Genomic DNA, 11,155 nt, shown 5'->3' with positions numbered 1-11,155 from the left:
AACTTACCGAGTGATAAAGTATTCATAGAAATGGCTCCATATAACTTTTCCTTTTTACTATATTTATTTTGATAGATCTGGTTTTAAATTAAAAAGAATTAATGTCTTTTAAAATAGAGAAAATCAAGTTGTAGACAAAGAAACAGCCATAAAGTTATTTAAATCATACAACCCTTAGAAATTTTTAATAACTTGAATATTTACTCATAGAAAATGCTATCAAGTCCATCCCCATAAAAATTATACTATTTCTTTGAGTTATTAATATTCTTTCCATGCTTATTAAGATGGACTGAAGAATCATTCATAAAGCCTGTATAAGAATTCATCCATTTACTTACCTAATTGGTCCCCTTTTAAGCAATTGATTTCTGCTCAGTATTAGAAGAGTACTCATAATGAAGCAAAGCAACTTTTAATACATTTTTCTGTTTGTCTGTTTATTTCCTTAAAGTTTATTCCATGACAGAGGACAGTTGAGTCACAGCTAAGAGTGATGGCTATCACCATGTCACCCTCTGCAGTGAACCCACACTTCACCTTCCCCTCAGCTGTGCTGAGCAACTCTGCCTCCCGGTCCTCCGCAGCCACAGGTGTGTTCTGTTCAAGAAACACTTTAAAAGTGGAAACCATCTTCTGAATTTGGAGTTAACTTAGGCCTCTTAACCTCAAGTTTTAAAAAATTAATTCAAACACATTTTATAAAAATTTCATATTTCCCTACATAATCATGATGTCTTCTTTGTCATGTACTAAATTTTCTTATATGCATCTATTTCTATACTTTCTTAAACATATTCTGTTAAATTTAGTCAAATAATTATGCCTTAATTATTGTAGTTTGTGATATATTCTAATTTGCTTTACAGAAAGCATTCAGTTCCTCCTCTAACTCCCTTTATGTTTACTTTTCATAATTTCCCTGATTTTGAAGTGGTCTTTGGTTTATTTTGCATTGTTCCATTAGATATCCACTGAACTGTTGATCTGCACTGCAGTTAATTCTTGGAATAGTTCAGTAAGGACTGGTAGTTATATAATTTTGAGTCTTCCTTTTTCTATTAGATAGTTTGAATTCCCATCTTATTCAGGGTTTCAAATGTATCAGAAAAAATACATATGCAAATCTCAATACAATGCATATATTTCATATTTCCTTTATAAACAACACATTTTATCATATTTTAATAGGCTGTTACTGCATTTTTATATTTAAATAATCTTATTAAATTTAATATTTTCTATGTAACATTTTGAGACAGGGAATTATGTGATTTGACAAGCAACAATTACAATTTCACTACCTTCTTTTCAATGGTATTACTTGAATTCATTTTTCTCTCTAACTTGTCATATATTATTGAACCATAATGCAGCAGGATTCTTTCCTTGACTTAAGTTTAATGATTTACCTGTAATCATTAGCTTGCAGCTTCAAGTCCATTAGAAACATCCTGAATGGACTATTTTTAACAGTTCTTATTTTCTTTTTTAAAAAATTTTATTATTAGTTGTTCAAAACATTACATAGTTCTTGACATATCATATTTCATACATTTGATTCAAGTGGGTTATGAACTCCCATTTTTACCCCATATACAGATTGCAGAATCACATCGGTTACACATCCACATTTTTACATACTGCCATACTAGTGTCTGTTGTGTTCTGTTGCCTTTCCTATCCTCTACTATCCCCCTCTCCTTCCCTCCCCTCCCATCTTCTCTCTCTACCCCATCTACTATAATTCATTTTTCCCCCTTGTTTTTTTTCCCTTTCCCCTCACTTCCTCTTATATGTAATTTTGTATAACAATGAGGGTCTCCTTCCATTTTCATGCAATTTCCCTTCTCTCTCCCATTCCCTCCCACCTCTCGTCCCTGTTTAATGTTAATCTTCTTCTCATGCTCTTCCTCCCTGCTCTGTTCTTAGTTGTTCTCCTTATATCAAAGAAGACATTTGGCATTTGTTTTTTAGGGATTGGTAGCTTCACTTAGCATAATCTGCTCTAATGCCGTCCATTTCCCTGCAAATTCCATGATTTTGTCATTTTTTAGTGCAGAGTAATACTACATGGTGTATAAATGCCACATTTTTAAAAATCCATTCATCTATTGAAGGGCATCTAGGTTGGTTCCACAGTCTAGCTATTATGAATTGTGCTGCTATGAACATCAATGTAGCAGTATCCCTATAGTACTCTCTTTTAATGTCTTTAGGGAATAGTCCGAGAAGGGGAATAGCTGGGTCAAATGGTAGTTCCATTCCCAGATTTCCAAGGAATCTCCATACTGCTTTCCAAATTGGCTGCACCAATTTGCAGTCCCACCAGCAATGTACAAATGTACCCTTTTTCCCACATACTCACCAGCACATGTTGTTGTTTGACTTCATGATGGCTGCCAATCTTACTGGAGTGAGATGGTATCTTAGGGTGGTTTTGATTTGCATTTCTCTAACTGCTAGAGATGGTGAGCATTTTTTCATGTACTTGTTGATTGATTGTATGTCCTCCTCTGAGAAGTGTCTGTTCAGGTCTTTGGCCCATTTGTTGATTGGGTTATTTGTTTTCTTATTGTTTAATTTTTTGAGTTCTTTGTATACTCTGGATATTAGGGCTCTATCTGAAGTGTGAGGAGTAAAAATTTGTTCCCATGATGTAGGCTCCCTGTTTACCTCTCTTATTGTTTCTCTTGCTGAGAAAAAACTTTTTAGTTTGAGTAAGTCCCATTTGTTGATTCTCGTTATTAACTCTTGTGCTATTGGTGTTCTATTAAGGAATTTGGAGCCCGACCCCACAATATGTAGATCGGAGCCAACTTTTTCTTCTATCAGATGCAGAGTTTCTGATTTGATATCAAGCTCTTTGATGCATTTTGAGTTAACTTTTGTGCATGGCGAGAGAAAGGGATTCAATTTCATTTTGTTGCATATGGATTTCCAGTTTTCCCAGCACTATTTGTTGAAGATGCTATCCTTCCTCCATTGCATGCTTTTAGCCCCTTTATCAAATATAAGATAGTTGTAATTTTGTGGATTGGTCTCTGTGTCCTCTATTCTGTACCATTGGTCCACCCGCCTGTTTTGGTACCAGTACCATGCTGTTTTTATTACTATTGCTCTGTAGTATAGCTTGAAGTCTGGTATCGCTATACCGCCTGATTCACACTTCCTGCTTAGAATTGCTTTTGGTATTCTGGGTCTTTTATTTTTCCATATGAGTTTCATGATTGCTTTATCTATTTCTACAAGAAATGCTGTTAGGATTTTGATTGGCATTGCATTAAACCTATAGAGAGCTTTGGTAATATTGCCATTTTGATGATGTTATTTCTGCCTATCCATGAATAGGGTATATTTTTCCATCTTCTAAGATCTTCTTCTATTTCTCTCTTTAGGGTTCTGTAGTTTTCATTGTATAAATCTTTCACCCCTTTTGTTAGGTTGATTCCCAAGTATTTTATTTTATTTTTTTGAGGATATTGTGAATGGGGTGGTTGTCCTCATTTCCATTTCAGAACATTTGTCGATGATATACAGGAATCCCTTTGATTTATGCGTGTTGATTTTATATCCTACCACTTTGCTGAATTCATTTATTAGCTCTAGTAGTTTCTTTGTAGACCCTTTTGGGTCTTCTAGGTATAGGATCATGTCATCCGCAAATAGTGATAATTTAAGTTCTTCTTTTTCTATTTTTATGCCTTTAATTTCTTTTGTCTGTCTAATTGCTCTGGCCAGTGTTTTGAGAACTATTTTGAACAGAAGTGGTGAGAGAGGGCATCCCTGTCTTGTTCCAGATTTTAGAGGGAATGCCTTCAATTTTTCTCCGTTCAGAATGATGCTAGCCTGAAGTTTAGCATAGATAGGTTTTACAATATCTTATTTTCCTAAGTTAAATAGAAATCAGTTTTGAAGTTCACTCCATGACTGCATTGTATGTTCATTTCCTAACATCATTAAGGAAATACCCTCTGAATCAAATGATGCTTTCTCACACATGAATTTTGTGTTGTAATGTGTGGAATTTCCCCTAGATAGAGCCATCAAAGGATATAAATTACAAAGTCACAGAGGTGTATTTGATCTTTACCTGGATTCCTCTGGAATAATAGTACACAATAGTGTGGACTTGGGGAAAAAGGAAAGCAAAGATATTATGCAATAAATTACCTTTTGGTTTTCAGGATGACAAAATATAAAAATTAAAGTAGAACAAAATGACAATGGAAATTGAGAGACTGGAGTTTATTTAAGAACTATTTGTGAATAAAAAGTGTGCGACCAGATATTAAAAGTGAAGGAAGGAGAAGAGTTCCACACAAATGCCTGTGTTGGATTTCTGGAAGAATGCTAATGACATTTATTAAGACATTGGAGTAAGTTAAATTTTATTAGTTAATGTGAAGTTTGGAGCTGGATATGATAGATAAGATGGTAGATAAGATGACGAGTTCAGTTTTAGGTTAGTTTAGTTTTAACTTGAAGGTGGAGGTGGATCTCCCATTTGTTATACCACAAACAGTATTGGACTTATGATTCTGGGGTTCAAGAATAAAGTTGACTTAGAAGTAAATATGTAAGTACTAACTTAAAAGAGTAAGTCAGTATTGGATCTTAAAAGAGACAGTTGGTTCAAAACTCTGAGTCATGTCAATTATTGAATATTAGCAGGTGATAAATAATCAGTGTCTCATATAGAAAAGTTACAGAGAAGTGGGAAGTATAAAGAACAATTAGGAGAGAACTTTTGTAGAAATATTAGGATTGCATTCATGTGTAATTAACAGAAAACTAGATTTTAGTGGAACAAAATATTATTATTATTTTTACACATTACAGAATCTGTAGTGACCACTGTCGGCTTTGTATAATTTGTGCAATATGCCCTTTAGGTCCTAGGGAGGGTCTTTCTATCTCTTCACTGTTATTTTATTTTATATTTTATAATTTCTGAGATGTTTCACCTTTAAGCTTAGCATTAACAATAAATACAGAAAAAAATATCCCTCTCTCGGGCTAGGGGTGTTGCTCAATGGTGGAGTGCTTGCCTAGCAAGTATGAGGCACTGGGTTCAATCCTCAGCACCACATAAAAATAAATTAATAAAATAAAGGGATTGTGTCCATCTACAACTTAAAATAAATAAATAAATAAATAAATAAATAAATAAATAAATAAATCCCTCTCTATATAAAGATTTATCCTTTTGTTTAAGAAAAGTCCTCTAGAGGAAATGTTGGATTACATCTCATCCTACAGTCCTGGATCATAGGCCCCATCTTAGACAAATTCATCGTGGAGGAAGTGGAATTAGAATAATAGATTTAGAAAAATAATGCATTGTGATCTTGATCTGGAGTAGAGTTATTTTGTCTAAAATTGACAGATTTTAGATAGATAAAATTCATCCCTCTACCTGAAAAACTAGACTTTCTGTTAGCAAGAAGTGGAAGGGGAACAAGGTTATAGAAGTCACAAAGCCAAGGGTAGGAAAATTTATAGCAATAAGGTCATGACAAAAAGTAACAAATCCTTCAGTGATATCAAGCAAATTAATATTAAAATATCATATTTCTTAGGATACTAAGCATTAAAATTTCTTTCTCTGCAAAATAAATCTATAGATCTAGAATGTTTCAGTTGAATGAAGGAAAAGTAAAGACAAACTTATCCCTGAAAAATTAGAGAGAAAAGGAAGAATTAAAAGGGGACATGGAATTAAAGGATTTTTATAAGTTATTACATTAATAATTTACAGATACTAAAAGTCAAATTCAGTTTAATTGATGGATGTTTGGAATAGATGTGTGTGGTGAGCCGTTTCTGTGAGCTGTGGTCGCCATTACAAGATGGCGCTGGTTTCCCCTGTAGTCTGTGACAAACAACTCCTTATCAGAATGAGTTGGCATGCTGTGACTTGGCACCCTGTGAGAAAAGTCCACGTGGCAGCTTCGCATTGGGGCTTGAGGTGCTTTATTAAGGCTGGGAGGGGCATCCAGGGGTTAAGAAGAAAAGTATCAAGGACCTGAATAAACTGCTGAAAGAAGATTCCTGAGTTGCGTCTTCCTTGCGGGCAAGGGGTCGCGACAGATGTGTACTACATACTTGAGGACACTGGCCTTGAAGAGCAGAGTACCATGGTTAGGTGTGTGATTACCATTGGGTGAGGTCTGGATTCAAGTGTTGGTTATAATACTTCATCCCTCTGAAATTCAGTTTCTTTATTTATTAAATAATTTTTTATTAAATGGAATTTTGTGTAGTTTAAATCCAATAATGTGCCAAGTTTAGTTCTTTGCATGAAAAACCATTTCATAAATGTTATCTATTAAATTTATCAAGGTTTAATCATCATATTTTACACTGTAAAGGTATTCTGTCATTGTAGGCAATTTTGTGTTGAGTATGTAAGTCCTTGTGTTGCTGCCAGTGATGAGAACCAATCAGGGCTGAGTTAAGTTTTCCGAGATGTGAAGATTTAACACCTGAGAAATGCTGAGACAAGTGTAGAAAGCAAGTTTTATTGAAAGTATAGAAACAGACTTCTGGGAGAAAGAAGGGGGCCCAGAGAAGGGTGTCCAAAGAAGTGGGACTGACCTGACGCTTTTATACCTTTTAGATTTCCTTTGTTCTCCTGCCCTCTTCTCCCTTTATCTTTCCCCTTTTCTCTCCTCATCCTACTTACTTATCCAAATGATGGGCCAAATGGTGGAGTGATCAAGGAAGGTAGCCTCAGCTCAGGAGGCATTAATTAACAACTCCTACAACTCCCTGCAAGGAGGAATAATTCCTGAGGCAGGTGGCCTTAGCAAAATGTTGGAGCAGGAAGGGAAAGGGCTTTGAAATGAGGAGGGAAAAAGGGTAGTATTTGACTTTCTTCCCTTTCCAACCAATACCCACCTTCCTGATTGGACGCAATTATTTATTATCTATATTGACTGTCTTTTTGTCCCCTTGCTTCACTTGTATACTTTATGATGAGCATCAGTTAAATATTATGAATCTCAATTTGTGCCCCTGGGCTCCATGGTAAATTGTTCAAATAAAAAAAATAAAACACAAAAAATGAAATATGGTGAAATGTACTAAAGAGTTTGGCCTGAAAACTCTGAAAGTAAAGTAAGAAATTCAGCTAAAAATATTTTTTTGAATTAGCACAAAAGCATTAACTTAGGAATAGCTGAAATGATTGTCACTTGAGATTATGAGAGAACATTTACAGAGTAGTGGCAGAAAAATCATACAAATCCTTAAGAGGCAAACAAAACAAAACAAAAAGCTTGCTCATGAAACAAAAAGAAGAGTAACCCATCTGTGTTCATCTGATATACATGATGCCTTTTACTTGTTATATGGCATATTCCTATAAATTTTCTATTTCATTTGTTTTCTATCAGGTTCAATCATTTCTAACTCTCATTTCTGTATCCCATAGAATAGACTAGCCAGACTTATGAGGAGCACACTTTATACCCTGGGATCTGACTCTGCCTCACTTTTTATCCACAGATGTTTGGAAACAACTTTCCTGCCCAAGTCAATGGAAGTACTGAATGATTCTGTGGTTTCTGAATTTGTATTTCTGGGATTCTTGGGATCTTGGGAAATTAAAGTTTTTCTCAAGCTGACATTCTCATTGCTGTACTTAGGTATTATCCTGGGCAATCTTTTCATCATCTTTTTGGTAATCACTGATTCTCACTTACATTCTCCTATGTACTTCCTGCTGGCCAACCTGTCCCTCATTGATGTGGGACTTTCTTCTACTACAGTTCCCAGGATGGTCACAGACCTGTTAAAGGAGAAGAAAGTAATTTCTTTCCAAAGCTGTATGACACAGATATGCTTCCTCCACATCATGGGAGGAACAGAAATGGTGCTGCTCATAGCCATGGCATTTGACAGGTATGCAGCCATCTGTAAGCCCCTCCACTACTTGAGCATTATGAGCCCGAAGAAATGCATTTTATTTGTAGTCATTAGCTGGGTAACTGGAACGATCCATTCTATGTCCCAGTTTTCTCTGATTGTAAACTTGCCTTTCTGTGGTCCTAATACCATAGACAGCTTTTACTGTGACTTTCCCAGGGTCATACAACTTGCATGCTCAGATTCAGCCATGTTTGAGTTTCTTGGAACTGCCAACAGTGGATTCATGAACCTGATCACCTTCTTGCTGCTCCTCCTTTCCTATGTCTTCATTTTGGTGACTGTCTGGAAAAGTTCCTCTGGGGACTTGTCCAAGGCTCTTGACACATTGTCAGCTCACATCACTGTGGTGGTTCTCTATTTCACTCCTTGTATATTTATCTATATGTGGCCTTTCCCCACATCATCAGTTGATAAATACATGTTTATAGTTGACTTTGCTATCACCCCTGCCTTGAATCCTATCATATATACATTAAGAAACAAAGATATAAAATTAGCAACAGAAAGACTTATTAAACATTATCATTCTGACAGATTCTCCTGACTAGTCCATTGTTGGACCCCTCTCCTTAGGCATCTGGTTCTTAATGTGCTCAAATTATAGTGGCATCTACCTTGCTGACCTGCTCCTATCTATAGTAGGATTATGCCTACTCCTCCTCTACAGAATTTACTCCCTGCTTTCTGCTAACATCAGAAATGTGTCCAATGTAATATGGGTTTATTTAGGAGGCAGAAGCAATGTGTATAAACAAGGTTGTATGATTTACCTTGTGATCACTTTACCATAAGAAATTTAAAATGTCATCTCCTCTATGTCCCATATTTTCTAAGTAACTGCAAACTTAAATTGTTGTATCTCTCTCTCTTTTTCTCTCCTTTTTTTAAAAAAATAATGTAGCCATCCTAACAATTGTGAAGTGTTTTGATTTTTTTATTATGGTTCTCAGTTGCATTTTCTGAGCCATACAGTGTATATATTTGACCTAGATCATATAGTAATTACCAAGTTTTTTTTGAATAGTTTATCATTTCTGTTTTAAAATTGTAGCATGATTGCTGGGCATAGTGGTACACATTGTAATCCCAGGTACTTGGGTTATTGAGATATGAGGATCTCAAGGACCAAGCCAGCCTGGACAATTTAGGGAGACCCTATTTCAAACTATACCCATGAATTATTATCAAAAGTTAAATGAATGTATAATATATAAATATGCAAATAAAGGAAATTAAAAATTCAGCATGTAAAAAGGACATAATTGTGACAACATTGATAACACTGGAGGTCATTATGCTATAGGAAATAAACCAGAATTAGAAAGAAAACTAATGTATGATCTTCTTTATATGCAGAAACTTGCCAAAAAGGTTCAACATAACGCTAGGGATATAGCTCAGTTTGTAGAGTTTTCACCATGCATGCACAAGGCCCTTTGTTCAGTCCCCAGCACCCTCCCCCAGAAAAAAGTTCAACATATTGGAACAGAGGAGAAATGAGATTGCCAAAATAGAGTTAAAAAGGAAATAGGTACAATTAGGTCAAATTTTTAAAGGTAATGCTAGAATTAATAAATCAACAAAAGCCACGAAGAACATAGTTTAAATTTGGTATTGTATGCTGAAAATTTGCTGGGGATATTTAAATGCTCTCAACATGCAAACACACACATAAACACCCACAAAGTTTTTATGTGCAATGATGGATAATGATAAGTAGTTTGAACACAGAAAACATTTTGCTTCCCATATGGATATCAAAATATCATGCTGATAACCTTACGTGGATACCATCAGAGTGAATTTCAAAACTAAAAAATAAAGGCAAAAATAATAGGAAAAAAGATCACAGTTCTGGTTGTCTGAGTTTGGATGTGGGGCATGGTTAACAACGACTTACCTCAGGTATATCTGAGATTTAATGGGACTATTTTATATTTGTTTTTTTTAAATGTATTTAAAAATTTGTTCTGATTAATTATACATGGCAGTAGGAATCTTTTTGACATGTCATACATGAATGGAATATAACTTCTCATTCTTCTGGTTGTACATGATGTAGAATCATACTTATCATGTTATAATATATGTACATATGGTAGTAATGTCTGATTCATTTTACTATACTTTGTACCCCCATACCACTCCCTTCCCTTCACTCTCTTCTACCTGATCCAAAGTACATCTATTCTTCCATAGCAACTCCTCTTCCCATTGTGAATTAGCATGCACATATCAGACAAAACATTCAGCTTTTGTTTCTTTGGGATTGGCTTATTTTGCTTAGCATGATATTCTCTACCTTCATCCAATTACCTGCAAATGCCATAATTTTATTCTTGTTTAATGCTGAGTGATATTCTATGTGTATATATACCACATTTTCTTTATCCATTCATTTGTTGAAGGGATTCTGTGTTGTTTTCATAGTTTAACTTTTGTGAATTGAGCTGCTATAAACATTGATGTGATGTGTCACTGTAGTATGCTGATTTTAAGTCCTTTGGATATAAACCAAGGGATGGATAGCTGGGTCAAATGGTGGTTCCATTTCAAGTTTTCTGAGGTATCTCCACACTTCTTTCCACAGAGATTGCACCAATTTTCAGGCCCACCAGCAGTGTATGAGTGTACGTTTTTCCCACATTCTTGCCAACACATTGTTTTGTATTCTTGATAATTGCCATTCTGACTGGAGTGAGAAGAATCTTACAGTAGTTTTGATTTCCATTTCTCTAATTTGCTAAAGATGTTGAGCATTTTTCATATATTTGTTGATAAATTGTATTTCCTCCTCTGTGAAGTGTCTGTTAGTTTCCTTAGCCCATTTATTGATTGTGTTATTTGATTTGTTGGTGTTAAGATTTTTTGAGATCTCTATATGTCCTGTAGGTTAATGCTCTATCTGAGGTGCCTGTGGTAAATATTTTCTCTCATCCTGTAGGCTCTCTCTTCATATTATTGATTGTTTCCTTTGCTGAGAAGAAGCTGTTTGGGTACATCCCATTTATTAATTCTTGATTTTGTTTCTTGTGCTTTAGGAGTATTTTTAAGAAAGTCAGATCCTAAGCCAACATGATGAAAATTTGGACCTGCTTTTTCTTCTATTAGGCACAGTGTCTCTGTTCTGGTGCCTAAGTCTTTGATCCACATTGAGTTGAATTTTGTGTAGGGTGAGAGATAGAGGCTTAATTTCATTTTGCTGCATATGGATTTTCAG

General features: G+C 35.1%; 1 protein-coding gene across 1 annotated transcript; it reads left to right on the top strand.

Moving 5' to 3' along the window:
- The first annotated feature begins 7,543 nt into the window (after positions 1 to 7,543).
- LOC113177044 (olfactory receptor 4F21-like) lies at positions 7,544 to 8,479 on the top strand. The gene has a single exon (XM_026381579.2). The coding sequence runs from the start codon at positions 7,544 to 7,546 to the stop codon at positions 8,477 to 8,479; it is 936 nt and encodes a 311-aa protein (XP_026237364.2).
- Positions 8,480 to 11,155: the final 2,676 nt, after the last annotated feature.

Source organism: Urocitellus parryii, chromosome 6 (genome assembly GCF_045843805.1).
Source record: "Urocitellus parryii isolate mUroPar1 chromosome 6, mUroPar1.hap1, whole genome shotgun sequence".
NCBI lineage: Eukaryota > Metazoa > Chordata > Mammalia > Rodentia > Sciuridae > Urocitellus > Urocitellus parryii.
This window is presented reverse-complemented; position numbering and strand designations above follow the sequence as displayed.